Source organism: Trichosurus vulpecula, chromosome 6 (genome assembly GCF_011100635.1).
Source record: "Trichosurus vulpecula isolate mTriVul1 chromosome 6, mTriVul1.pri, whole genome shotgun sequence".
Classification (NCBI taxonomy): domain Eukaryota; kingdom Metazoa; phylum Chordata; class Mammalia; order Diprotodontia; family Phalangeridae; genus Trichosurus; species Trichosurus vulpecula.
The window spans coordinates 47,284,567-47,299,943 of NC_050578.1; the positions used below are offsets into that span (position 1 = coordinate 47,284,567).

Sequence of the window (15,377 nt, forward strand, 5' to 3'; positions counted from 1 at the left end):
CCATAGATCACAGGGTCACAGATCTACAACAGGAAGGAACCTCAGCTGCCATCTAGTTAACCATCTCATTCTTACAGATCAGAAAACTTAGGGCTAAGTGACTTGCTAAGGTCACACAGGTCCTTGGATTCCAGACCACTGCTCTTTCCACTAAACTCTATGTCTGGTTTAAAGCTCTCTATAAACATAAGCCACTACTGATCAGCATCTGCCACAATCCTCTTTACACACTGTAGGTGTCCAACAAACATATAATGAAATTACAAAGTGGTCTCTAATTTAATTTGGAGACATGATTCCAACCTTGACCTCTCTCCCAAGCTGTCCCTTGATCCTTCCAGTTATAATCATGCTCCCTGCCCTTTATCTTATCCAGAGATTTATTTAATAGCTCTCTTAGGAACGTACCATACATGATTTTGTAGAATAGTTATTTGCATGTCATATCCCACTATTAGATATTCCTGTTCTCACTATGAGAACAGGAATTAAACTATATATGTCCTCTAGTTCTCTGCACCATTTTGCTGCACATGGTAGATAGTAATATTGGCTGAACTGAATTCTAACAAACTAGAGTATTTTTCTCTTACAAGTTAGAAACAACAAAAACAGGGAAGTAAGAAAAAATATTCAGTTGATGTACAATACATAACCACGCATTTCTCCATCCAAGAACAAAACATAAAAATGACACTTTACCGTGAGATCTCTGAAGGGATGCAACAACAACCCTAAAGGAAGCTTAGCTTTATTCAATAAAGCCTGAGTCTGTGGAATATTTGTCAGAGTACATCGAAATGAACTGAAAGGCAAATGAAAAGAAAATCACGTTTAGCTCTCAGGCTAAAATATACCAAAGCAGATAAAGGCTAAGTTGTAAACAATCACAGTAGTTAAGAACATTTCAACAGATTATAGAGAAACCATCAGATATTTCTTGATCACTTTAAATACAAAAACATAATTTGAAGCTCTAAAAAGAGGCCTCATTAGCTCTCATAATGGAAATTACCACATGAAGAACCATTCCCTGTTCCTATTCTCGTCACTGAGGGCAGCTATCTTAATTCCACTTCCTCTAGTCACTTGTAGATAAGACTTACATGTGACTCCTACATGTAGCTTCATTTCTCATAGCAACCAGAATAAGCTTGCCTCATCAAAGGATGAATGGTATTCCTAGCACATTTAGCCCTATTAGAAATTTTTTTTCCCTAGGCTTCAGATCTATTCTAGTTTGAGTCACAAAATGTTCATACTGATACAAATGGGATAATACTAAAATTCCCTTACTAGAAAGCCAGAATTAAATATTTAATAAAATGAGTCATAAATTCACCTAAGAATAACATCTCAGGCCTACATTACTGCCTTGGGATAATTCCTTCTATTATACATGTTAAAGCTGAAGTCCAAAAAAGTCCTGCTAGTTTCCTGTACGGTTTATCTCTCAGACAGACTTAAAATTTCTTGTTTTCTTATGCTAACCACTTTTTTATGCTAACAATTCCTAATGACGCGGCAATTACATCATGAACAAAATCAACCAGGACACAAAACAATAGTTTTTGACTTTGTAGAGTATCGATAAGGTGCCAAATAATTACAATATATATCATGGCAGACAATGCAGCACAGCAAAAACGAGGTATCTCAGATTCTTGGCAATTCTGCCTCCTCCCCTCTTCCTCGGCCTATGTACAATGATCAATTCGTATGAAGATTGTTTACACAAGAAAATGAATATAAACCAATGACAAATGCGAAGGTCTATTCTAGCCCCATGGATTTATACAGGACACCCCAAAAGTCTTAGTGGAGTTTTAAGCTTTAATAAATGTTCCTGTAGTAGGGAAGGTGGAAGGACCCAAAGACAAATTCCACTTACTTCAAAATCCTGAGAAGGTCCAATACCGCTGACATCTCAGCTACCTACCTCAGTTTGTTCCCAAGGAGGAAAACCCAACTCTGGTGGGGCCCACTCAAGTGTGGTGTAGTAGGGGCAAGAGATGGCTTTGCTAGGGCTGACTAGTATGCGCTTCCTTGACCAAAGGGAAGAAGAGCCAAGTAATGGAGGTCATCTTCCAAGTTGTAACTCAATTTCCCAGAACAAAGGAAGAGGGTAGTGACAAGACTAGGCCTGGAGAAGGAATACGGGGACTCTAAGAAGGGCAATCCAAAGAATAGTCTGGGTTTGCTGGAGAGGAAGGTGGAGGTGGACTTGGGAATAGGGGGAAGGCAGGGATAGGGGCAATTTAATGATTAGCAAGTTATTTTAAGATGTCTCTTAAGAATTTGATTTTGAGACTAAAGGATACTTAGACATTTGGGCTTCACTGCTTCTTTAGCAAGGGGACCCTAGATGACAGACACCTGACCTCAGAGCTAGGGGTTTGGACAGGCATAACTGGCATAGAATTCCCTGGATTAGGCTCTGTGAAAGGCATGAAAAGCAAGCCCGCTGTGGGGATCAACTCAATTTCACTTACTGCTAAGCCTTGAGAAAGACAGGAAGGAAGCTTGATTAGGGATGAAGAAATAAAGCAGTGGGTCAAGCTAGCAAAAAGAGGTCAGCTAAAAAATAAATAGTTTTCAGTGAAGACGAATGGCAGCCACTCCAGCGAGAAGTCAAACAAATGAGAAGAATTGGAAATTAAGAAAGTTCAAGGGCTATGGTCACCGGGAAGTAAATTAAAGATACTTACTGATTCTTAAGCAGAGTATTACTAGACCCTACATAACAGCAGCCTTTGTCTATTTAGAGAATCCTGAGTTCACTTGTGGATAGAAGGGATGAGTTTCAGGAATAAGTGGACTTCCTGAAGGACACCCAGGGAGCAGGAGGGCATCTTATTACATGGACAGGGAAGCTGGAAAGCACAGAGAATATTCTATTTAGGAGGTCCTGGGAGACAGGTACCAAGCCTGATTAATAATAGTTTCATATGGTGTATTACAAGATACTGATTTAGAGTCAGAGACTTGAGTTCGAGTCTTGCCTCTACAATTTATCAGCTGTGTGACCCTTGGCATGTCAGCCTTTCTGAGCCTTTATTTCCTCAAACATAAGGGGCATAAGAAGAAGAGGAAAGTAACAGAAATGTTGTGAGGCTTAAATAAGGTGAGGCATGTGAAAGCACTTTGCACAGCGCTACATAATGTCAGTTATCATTTTATTATTTTAACCAGGAGGTGCAATGAGGTCTTAGCAGTTGGCCAGATGAAGGCGGTGAGTTAGGCCCTTAACTGAAAGAATGCAGCAAAAAGGAAACTGAAATTAAGATTCAAGATGGGGCAATCATACTGTTGTTTGTTGTCTCCTTATCCCCTGATGAACAGAAGAGTACCAAGGGGCAATCCCTCCGCGCTAAACCTCTCCTTGGGCTTACGTAAAAATCTAGTAAATAAATAGATGTATCTTGGCTAAGTAATGACTGAAAAGGGGGCAGAAAGTATTAAAAGTACAGAAGAACTGTTTACAAAATCACTGTTTGATTATAACTACTCATTATAACAACTCACATTTATATAGTGCTTTAAGGTTTACAAAGCGCCTTCTCTACAACAGCCCTGGGAGGCACAAGTATTATCACCACCACTTTAAAGACAAGGAGACTGAGGCTCAGAGAGCTTAAGTGACTTCCCACAGTCACACAGCTAAAGCTGGCAAGGATTAGAGCCAAAGCTGCCGACTTCAAGTCCTGTGCTCTTTCCATTGGGGAAAAAAGGATGAAGAGGAGAAAAATAAATTATTATTAACTTATTAGGGTATTAGGGAAAGTTTCCTCACCAAGACTTAGAATATGTTCAAGAAAGTGGCAAAAACTATCTCTGAATAAAACAAACATTAGTCCCCAAATGAAAAAAAAAACCATGCTCTAATTGCACAGAAGTTTCTGAAAATAAAGTGGTTCTGGAATAGAGGGATTACATTTTGAGTTTCCCATTTCCATGTTAATTTCCATGCTAATTTAAAGTGAAAAGCCTTTCTTAGAACTGTCTCCAAATCAACAAATTGCATTCCATTTTTACTACGTTTAATGCAAGTATCAAATAAATCTTGTATCAAGCAATAATTCATTTAAAAGACTACAAAACATATACCTACTCAGGATTACAATTTAATTTTTTCAGGTCTGAATTCAAGTTAGGCACAGGAGCCAGAACAGGAGTCACAGGCAGAATATTCCTATCTTGAGTGAGGTTCACTGGTCTCAGACTTTCTGGTTGTTGAGAAGAATGTTGGAGACTTAATCCGCTTAGACTAGATGACAATTGATTCATACCAGGATACTGTGGGAAAATACGAGCATTATTAAAAAAAAACTCAACAAAAAAACCAAATCAAGTTAATATTTCACATGGGATCTTAAGTCTGTTACCCTATATCTGTAAAAGATGCAGAAAACTTAAAATCTCTTATATGAATGAGTAAATAACCCCATAATGATTTGTCTACCCATGTTTTTCCTCCATTTCAAAGGTAAAAAAACCCCACTTATTAATAAGCTCAATGGTACTTTTTTTTGGCAGTCACATTACTTATTAGAAGGCTATGTCTAATTAATGAAGGAACCAAGACTTGATAATTACCCCTAAGTAGAGATACATCACCCCACTCTATTGCAGGGATAACAGGTACACAGATATGGAACGCTGAATATATTTCTAGATTTTTTTGATATATTGATTTGGTTTTGCTGATTTTAAAAATCTTTTAAATTTTCTTTTAAAAAAATTCATTGTTTTGTGGGATGGCTCTGGAAGGCGGTGGGAGAAATTTAGGCTATGGAAGAACAAAAACATCAATAAAAATTCATTTAAAAGAAATTTATAATCTTTAACTGGGGTTTATAGCAAGTCTTAATATTTAAAGGCAGTTCAATTTTTGCCATAAAGCTTGAAATTAAGAGACTTATAGTAAGAAAAACATTTTTTCTGAAAATACAGGCTTCCATAAAAGCTAGGATGGTTATTGAAGTTGTAATCTTTTGGAATGATTGATACAGCTATTAACATATTAACAATTTACACCTTGGTGAGAGGTATCGTTTTGGACACGGTTTTGAAGTACTGTCAAAAAATAAAGCTAGGCAGAGAGGCTTCGCCATCTTTCTAACAAAGACTCGCATCTCAGACCTAAATCTCTGCCAGGTTTAGAGGATAGAAAATAGAAAATTTAGTAGTTCACAGGCTTTGTAACAGATACAATGTCCCCTGGGCTAATAGGACCAAATACTTTTTCACTTGTTATCCAGTGGAATACCCTTACTTTTTGCCAACAATATAAATCTGTCCAATTGTTCCTTTAATGTAATACCCCACATCTTGCCCTATTTCTAGTCTGAAAAAATCAGGATCACTAAGGAATGCAATTGATGGGGTGCTTAGGCCCCAGCCCTAAACTCATGTCCCTCGAAGTGTCCCAATTTCTCACAGGACAGGGACCTACATCACAATGACATATGGAATATTAATTTTCAGTTTTACTCTTGGAGGCAATTAAAGAAAACAAAAACCATATTTTATCTCTGGTGAGAAGGATACAATCTGTGCCTTCCACTATCTTATTCCTTCTTTCTAACACATTACTTATGGTCTCTTCCAATCATAACAATAATATAGTTGATTTCTTTCTAAGCCCCAAACTTCTAGGCCATGGAATCCACTTACATTTGGTATCTCATTAAGATAGAGGGAGAAATTATATATGACCGAGAGTAGAAATTATTGGTTCTAACACAAAAACATTCAAACAAAACCAGTTTATCAAGTCAAACTTTTATCTGAACTGATGAACAAACAAAAGACATTTACTCAAGTGGAGCTCAGGAAAATCTTTGTGCCTGTAGAGGCAGGAATTGTGGAATAGAGAACTTGGAGTCAGAATGTTTGGGTTCAAATCTAAGTCCTGACACTTAAGAATTGAATGACCATGGATTAACTTAAGTCTAAATTTCTTAATCTGTAAAGCAGATACGAACACCTATAGTACCTACCTCACAGGACTGTGAGGCTTAAGTGAATAATATTTTCAAACCTTAAAATGCCAGCTATCACCTACCATCATTACTGTTATTTTTACTACTATTAACGTTATGATTTTTTTCAGTTCTCTTTCCTTCCTGCTCCTTGTTTCGCCTTTCCCCAGAAGGCTTCAGTTCTTTGTGATTAAAGCCTTTAACCAAAGTGTCAACCAGCTTCTAATTTTTGTTCTAAGCCCCTCTGACGGCTGAGAACATTCTCTAAGGTAGGCTGAGCAGCGCCTTTGATTCCAAGCAGAAAGCTTTCTTGTCAATCTTGGGGAAATTCTGCTCTATTTAAATTACTTTCCCCAGTCCAACTGAAAAACTCGAGAGTCAGAAGACCTAGGTTTAATTAAATTCTAGCACTGACACTTACTGGCTATGTGACCCTGGACAAGTTACACATTCTTTGAACCTCAGTTTCTTCACCTGTAAAATTGAAAAAATACTCACAATGACTTCCTCACACAGTTGTTGAGGAAACTGCTTTATAAGCTTTAATTTACAGTAATGACGTGAGCTATTATTGCCAGTAAACACCAACAAAAAACACTCACTTTCCCACACTGTTGAATTGAGACGGTGTCAGACTAGGCTATGCTAAATGTGGCAGTAGCTAATTACAACTGGGAAGAGGGAGGAAGAGACTATCTTAGAGTAAAACAAAAAGCCACAAGGATCACCCAGCTCAAGGCAACAGTGATATCACTAGCCCAAGTACCTTAATAGAACTGTGTAATTTTCTTACTAAGCAGACTTCAGTAAAATAATTTTGGGAAGACGTAAAACAAACTCCCTATACTGGGAGACAGAAGAAATAACACCAGATAATTCTTTTTCCTTTGGGCAGGTGGAAGTTCAATCACGACAGGTTAGGTATGATCTGGACTTCTACTGGGATGACAAGTCTGATAATCTGTTCAGACTAAAGAATGCCACTGCTTCCACATACCTGGGCGTACTGCTGGAATCCAGAATATGCTGGGTTACTAGGCTGTGCTCCAGAGCTCAGCCCTACATTCTGATAACCAGGCTGAAGAGATGGATACCCATAGCCAAAGGGCTTAGCAGGTTTGGTTGCCTGAGGAACAGAGAGAGCAGGAGCTGGACTGCTGGTCGATGAAGAAAGGGTATCTAACAAAGAGATAAATACAGATTCAACACCTTGGTAATAAACCTCGAAAATGCAGCTATGCCCAATTCTATAGATTCCTCTTTTGATTTTTTTTTTTACAATATCAAGAATGGGTTGAAGGGTACATGACGGAGGAAAAAAATTTTTTCTACTAAAATTGACCCCTGCCCTGTCACACTTCCCTAAAGATGGAGTTGTATCATATAACGGAACATGGTTTGGTAGGGAAGCAATGTGTCAAGAGCACTGGATTTGGAATCGGAGCCTAAGCTAGAATCTTGATTCCCTACTCATGGCCTCCACGACCTGTGCCAAGTCCTTTAAGGACACTCACCCTCAATTTCCTCACCTGTCAAATGAAGGACCAGAGTTTCCTTCTAGCTCTAAGTCCATGATCTACCTTTCGATGAACTACATGAGTATGAGACTATACTCAGAACAATCCCACTAAGAAGGAAGGTGATTGCAGTAGAACTGAGAGAACCAGTCATTGAAACCCAGGAAGGTGAGTAGATGACGACAGCCTGAGGGGTATGAGGGTCAAGTGAAGGTCATGTGTAGAGGAGATCTGGGAATATTTGTGGGCTGATTGAAAGGGCCATTCTCCAAACAGGTCAACAGTCAAATGATATGACCAGGCATTTCTCAAAGGAAGAAATACAAGCTATCAACAGCCATATGAAAAACGCGAATTAAAGAAATTCTGAGGTTCTACCTCACACTCATCAGACTGGCAAAACTGACAAAGAAAAAAGAAAATGCCAAATGTTGGAGGGACTGCAGCAAAGCATGCACTGGACTGCACTGGAAGCAAGCATACTGGAATTGTGGTCCAGCCATTCTGGAAAGCAACTTGGGACTAGCACCAAAGTCACAATATACCTTTTGGCACAACAATACCACCACTAGGTCTATACCTCCAAGACATCAAAGAAAGAAAAGGGAACCTCAGGCACATGAATATTTATAGCAGCTCTTTTTGTGGTGGTAAAGAATTGTAAACTGAGGGCATGCTCAGCAATTGGGGAATGGCTGAATGAGTCACAGGTATATGATTGTGGTGGAATACTATTATGCTATAACAAAAGATGATGAAAGAGGTTTCAGAAAAACCTGGGAAGAATGAACTGATATAGAATAAAGTATAGAATACTATACACAGTTAACAGCAATACTGTAATGATAATCAACTGTGATTTAGCTACTCTGATTAATACAATGATCCATGAAAATTACAAAGGACTAATGATGAAAAAATGCTACCCACCTCCAGAGAGAACTGGTCGATTCTGAGTGCAGAGTAAAGCGTATTTTTCCCCTTTACTCTTCTAGCTTTTCTGTTTTTTTGTGGGGAACATGATGGCTAATATGGAAATGTATTTTGTAAGACTTCTTATGTCTTTAAAAAAAAAAAAGTAGTAACTTTGGAGAAAGCAGTTTCAGTTGAATGATGAGGTCTGGTTTGAATGTTAGACTGTAGAGATTTAAGAGAGTGAGAGAAAAAAGAAGTGGAGATAGCATTCTCAAGAAATTGAGACAAAAGGGAAGAGAGATATGGATGATAGCTGGTGGGATGGATTTTTCTTTTTTGCTTTAGACTTAAATGCCCCACCCCCCCTTTTTAAAGAATGGAGGAGACACAGGAATGTTTGTAGGCAACAGGGAAGTAGCCAGGAGACAAGGAGAAATTGAAGTAAGAAACGAAAGATCACAAAGGGGAAAAACTTTCGGAGAAGAAAGGACAGAATGGCATCATTTGTGTGTGTAGAAGGGTTTGCTTTGGCAAGGAGGACCACCTCTTCATGTGAAACAGGGGTGAAAAAAGGGATAGTGGCAGAATGTATCTTAGTGATGTGACTTAAAGAGTAGCGGAAAAGAGAGAGCCTCTCAGCATATGACCTCATTTTTTTTTTCAGTGAAATATAAAGCAATGTTCTTAACTGAGAGGGTTGGGGGGGGAGGGAACTATGAGAAGTTTGCAGGGGGTAGGAGAATGAAAAAATTTGGAAAAACTATAAATGAATTACCTTGCTGCAGTGAGGGTCCAGTTGAGAATAGTGGACCCCATCAGCATAGTTCTATCAAAGTACGGAGTCACTGCCTGAGTATTAGAAGGGACCTTAGGAGCTGTCCAATCCAATCCCATCATTTTAAGGATGATCAAGATCAAGGCTATGACCATCTCTGTGTATAGATGAGGTAGGGTGTACTTGAAAATACGAAATGAATAGGTAGAGGAACTGGGAGCTAAGGGTATTTTGAAGGAATATCAATAGGTATACTGAAGTCCCCCAGTAAAGGTGCAGGAGTTGGGTAGGAGAAAAAGACTATGAGCTAGGCCCTGAACCAGGGGTGGGGAAGTGGCAGCCTCAAGGCCACATATAACCCTCTTGGTCCTCAAGTGTGGCCCTTTGACTAAATCCAAACTCCACAGAACAAATCCTCTTAATAAAAGGATTTATTCTGTAAAACTTGGACTCAGCGGAGGTGAGGGAATGACTGAAAGTACAATCAGTGCTGGAAAGGGCGGCCAGGGAGACTAAATCTTCAAGAGGGAGCTGGAAGATAGAAAGAAAAAGGATACAATGAAGATGAAGTAAAAATTTAGAGGGATCAAACAATCTTTGTCAATGAGTTCCTGTCATGACACATCCTTGTAAGTGTCTCCAAAAAATTACTTACTGGCTCAAATATACTTATTGTTTCTCATATTAAGAGATGAGCACCTGTAACTTTGCCTGTACTTTCTGCACTCTCCAGTGTTCCAACCTTAAAGTGACATTAACCCAAGATGAGCACAGTAAAAAGATCAGCTATTTGGTTCTCAGCTGATGCATCAATCTCACTCTTTTGTGGTAACAGACAATTTTTATGGGAAATATGCCTGTTTTTGTACTTTAAAGAAAAGAACACATTGTTCTACCGATGTGACTGAAATTGTTGGAAGGTCTGGTTAAAATTCATGGATCCAAAACCTGTCTCCAAGATTGTGTTAACCGAAGCACAAACCATGGGGTGATGGCACGATGTGCACGATATTCTATGTGAAGAGGTGGAAGACAGAAAGGATCAAGAGCTAAATTTATTTACATTAGGCAAGATTTTGAGGGAAAACAAGTGTCAAGGGAAAGGGGGAGGCAAGAGGGATTACTATGATATTTATTTTTTAAAGTTTTCTTGTGGACGGGTAAAAATATTAACTTAAAAAGAACTTAGCACCACATCTTCTTTTCCAAAGTAATAATATGATGAAATTGCTTTAGAAATACCATGCATAGGATGCTTAAAATTATAAATTAAAGCAAATGATAAACAATACTAAACTTTCTTTCTGTTGGAAATAAACATCTTCATTATTTGTAGACTAGAACGCAATGTTTAGAACCACTGCTTTTTTGATACTGTTACATGTAAAATGGTTTATTCCAGGGGTTGGCAAACTATAGCTGCCGCCTGTTTTTGTACAGCCTGAGAGCTAAGAATGTTTTATATAAACCATTTTAGCTCACTGGCAGTAAAAAAAAAAAAACAAAAACACCAAGCAGAAGGTCAACAGGTAGACGCCTGCTTTGTTTTAATACAGGATCTTCCCTGGGAGTTCATGATTTTTTTTACAAGTTATTAAGCCAACACACCCACTGTGTCACCTGGGTAGCTTCCACCTTCTAGGACATCAAAGCTGTTGGGCACAGGAGAAGCACTGCTGGTTGTAGAGGAGCTGTCAATGGCTAGGAAGAAAAGAAAACCAAAATAACATTAGTCAAAACTGCAAAGATTTCGAGAAGGCTGTTGGCAATTTGATAAAGATGTTTTTCGTAGACTAGAGTAAGAGTCTTGCCTTGAGAAATCAATAAAAAGACTAATGGATAAAGACAGTTTGAGTTAATATGGATTTCAGTTAAAAAGAAATACATGGAATGGGGATAAAATAGAAATAAATAGGTATGAGGAAAAAGCCATTTAGCGCAAAAGAGAAGACATAAAACTGATATATAAGCAGCCAAAGAACAAAAGAACATGAGTTTTAAAAAGGGAACCAAATGTAAGAAAAGCCCCACTCAAACTAATGCACAGCCATTAAATGTGTCCCCTCAAGGTTGAGGTAAGAGCTGCCTAAAACAGGCTCTTCTACGTCTATAAAGATGAGATATAAACTTTGTTCTGCCTGGTTCTCTGGCTATCTACCTGCACTGAAGCAGCTTCTTCATCTATAAAGTGGGGGTAATATTTGCTGTTCTATTTACCTCATAGAATTCTGGGAAGATATTATGAGCAAATATATGGGAAAACAACGTACGAAGAGCAGGCTTGGTATCAACATAAAGTAGCATTACATGAATCAATTTAAATAGTATATTTTTATTAGTAAAGTTAATTAGAGATTTAGGAAGAGGACATGGTGGTAGGTCAGTCACACAGCATATCCTCTCTGAATATAAACCCCACAAACACACATGCTATCCTTGTTCCCTGACACCAATTATTACACTAGGGCTGTTCCACCCCTAATAAACTCTAAGTTTATTTCAAATTGTTGTAAATGTTTTTCATGACTGTACATGTATAACCTGTATCAAACTGCTTGTCTTCTCAATAAAGTGAGGAGGAGGGGAAGGATGGGAGGGAGGGAGAATTTGGAACTCAAAAATTTTAAAAAATGAATGGTAAAAATTGTTTCTCTATAATTGGGAAAAAAGGGAAAATGTTAAATAAAGAATAAAAAAGAGTTAAAAAATAAAAAAGAATGTAAAAAATTTTTTATTTTTGTTCCATTATTCTACTACTAATGACAAAGCTTACTCTATATTTAACGCTTCAGACACAGGGCTAGACATCACAGCTATGACATGAACTCTGTTATTAACAACTCTCTAAAAACTTGATGTTTTTCTGGCTTTGGCCTAAGTATCCCACCTCCATCTATAAAACATTTTACATGTACCCTATAAGACTCAAGAAGAAGTTTGATAGTATAGACAAATTAGGATGAGAAGATTATCTCTAGAGATAACCACTCATGCACGAACTCTTCTGGGTGCTAGTTGGTGAACTAGAGGAAACTATTTACTTCGCACTAATTACCCTGATACGTTAAACGAGTTCTTGGTTGAGCAATTAATAGAACCATTTAATTAGTCAGTATATTAAGTACTGAGCTAAACACATGAAAAATAATCCTTACTGTAATTGTATCAATGCCTATAAAACATACTGAGCTCCTTATAAACAAAATATTTAAATTAAAAAAACAAAATGATACCAAGACAAAATATATTGACACATGCCTCGAGACAAAATTACATCATGTAGTAGCATTAAAGTATCAATTTATGGGTTACTAAGAAAGAACCTAAAAGTACAAGATTAAAAGTCTACAAAAAGTAACATTTAAAAAAAGAAAGCTGGTAACTTAGTACTACTGAAATTAATGGAGACTGGAGGGATGCATGATGGCCATGCTTAAGCAGCTTCTTTTACTTTAGGGAATCACAGGCCAAAAAGAAAAAAAAAAACCAAAAAAATAAAGAAAGTAAAAAATGTGTGCGATGATTTGCACTCAGACTCCACCCAGTTCTTTTGTTGGAAGTGGACAGCATTTTCATCCTAAGTCCTTTGGAATGGTCTTGGATCATTGTATTACCAAGAGTAGTGAAGTCATTCACAGTGGATCATCACTCAATGATCTCCTAGCTCTGCTCAGTTCACTTTACATCCGTTCATCTAAGTCTCCCCAGGTTTTTCTGAACCTCCTGCCTGTCATTTCTTTACAGCGCAATAGTATTCCAGCACAAACATACACCACAACTTGTTCAACCATTTCCCAAGTGATGGGCATCCCTTCAATTCCAATTCTTTGCACCATAAAAAGAGTTGCTACAGATAATTTTGTACATAAAGGACCTTTTCCTTTTTCTTGGATCTCTTTGGGGTACAGACCTCGTAGTGGTATTGCTGGATCGAAGGGTATACACAACTTTCTAGCCCTTTGGGCATAGTTCCAAATTGTTCTTCAAAATGGCTGGATCAGTTTACAACTCCACCAACAGTGCATTAGTGTTCCAATTTTCCCACATCTTCTCCAACATTTATCATTTTCCTTTTCTGTCATATTAGCCAATCTGATAGGTGTGAGGTGGTACTTCAGAGTTGTTTTAATTCACATTTCTCTAATTAGTGATTGAGCATTTTTTCATGTGAATATAAATAGCTTTGATTTCTTCTTCTAAAAACTGCCTGTTCATATCCTTTGACCATTAATCAACTAGATGATTCATATTCTTATAAATTTGACTTATTTCTCTATATCTTTAAGAAATAAGGCCTTTATCAGAGAAACCTGCTGTAAAATCCCCTCCCCCCCTCATTTCCTACTTTCCTTCCAATCCTGGCTGCATTGGTTTTGTGTGTGCAAAAGCTTTTAAATTTAATGTAATCAAAATTATCCACTTTACATCTCATAATGTTCTCTATCTCTTGTTTGGTCATAAATTCTTCCCTTATTCATAGACCTGACAGGTGAACTATTCCACACTCCCCTAATTTGCTTCTGATATCACTCTTTATTTCTAAATTATGTACCCATTTTGACCTTATCTTGGTATATGGTGTAAGATGGTGAAAGTAATGAAATATGCTGCTGAAGGAAATGATTAAAGAAAGAGTTTTAGAAAAACCTGGGGAGACTTATATGAACGAATGCAGAATTATACTTTAATAAGAACATTGTAGAAATGAACAATTCTGAAAGACTCCAAGAATTCTGATCAACCATTACTTGAGGACCAATGATTAAGCGAGTACCCACACCTTTTGGCAGAGAAGTAATGGACTAGTGTGTAGAATGAGACATATTTTTGGATAGATTCGATACGGGGACTTGCTTTCCTTGACTATGCACCTTACAAGATTTTTCTTTCTTTTTAGGGGGTAAGAAAAGAAAGAAAGAAAAGGTGAGAGGAAATATAAATTCTTGATATTTAAAAAAAAAAAAAGTAAAAAAGGTGAAGGAAGAAACCAAAATGGCAGGTGGCTAAGTAGTAAAGAGAAGATGAAGAATTTGGGGTAGCACTAGTGGAGGTGGTACAGATGTTGATAAAGCTGAACTTTCTCATCCTGACTTCAAAATTCTCTAAGGAACACATTTTATATTTCATTCTAGACAGTGCTACATGGGCTAAAAAGTTTTTTTAAAAAAAGAAACAAAGTTACAGATAGGGAAAAGAGGACATGTGAGACAACTAAGGGGGAAAAAAAAGAGTCCTGATGTGGCATGCTAATATAGCTGGGCAAAATCTAAATTAAATACACAGAGCCTATGTATTCCCTTATTTTAGTGAAAAAATTTGCCTGCTGTGGTTTAGAATTTCCTTTTAATCTTTTACCAGTCTTCTAGCTTGGAAGAAAATGTATTTCTTTTTCAAAAGCTTTTTTTGTGTGTGTCAAAAGAATTGAGAATTTTCCAAGAAACCATTTTACCTTGATCACAGAAAGAAATGTAAGGTTTTTTAAAACAGTTGTCAGAAAGTACAAATGAGAGATGAAACCTAAATTATCAAACTGAATGAGTATCAATTTAATAGATGGCAAGGATTATGACTTTATCATTTTCCCTGAAAAGAGAATGAGCAAATGAGCTTTAGCTAAGGCATCAGAAGTTTTAAGTTGAACACATCCATTTTTCGAAAGATCTTTGTTATCATAGGTGTGGGCACTCCCTCCATGGACACAGAAAAATTTTCTTAATTAAATTGCTGTGGCAACACATTAATCAACTGGTGGTCAAGTTTCTTGGACCTGTGGCCACAACTGCTTACTGGGAGGGGGTGTACCTCTACCCTACAGAAATCAAAACTGTTCTCCTTGCCATGATTTAGAATCAAAGGCTACCTCTCTTAGGCAAAAACTCTTTCCCTGATTAAGTCTAAAGTCCACAGAGGAAGAATGAGATAGGATCATAGAGGGGAAACTTGAAAGTCAAAGGGAAGATTTCTTCCTCTCAGGCATATGCCTTTATATATGTTTTTCATGCAAACAAGCACCAGATACCTTTTTTTTAAATCTTAAGTTAAATTTATTTTTCTCTGAATTTGTTTTCAGGATTTGATTTATGATGGAACAATAGTTTAATTTGCTTCTTGTAGACTAATTTATATGAACTCTGTCTCTCTTTCAGATTTCATTTGTTGATAGTTTTGGGGGAAGTGTTATATTTT

General features: G+C 37.4%; 1 protein-coding gene across 1 annotated transcript in view; it reads right to left on the reverse strand.

The window, feature by feature from the left end:
- Window positions 1-15,377, reverse strand: part of SEC24B (SEC24 homolog B, COPII coat complex component) — a gene marked incomplete in the record, with an annotated part of 71,899 nt that overhangs the window by 1,262 nt on the left and 55,260 nt on the right. The window contains 4 exon segments of the mRNA XM_036763892.1: window positions 703-805; window positions 4,112-4,296; window positions 6,982-7,163; window positions 10,800-10,892. Of these exon segments, the coding sequence (XP_036619787.1) occupies window positions 703-805; window positions 4,112-4,296; window positions 6,982-7,163; window positions 10,800-10,892 (563 nt within the window).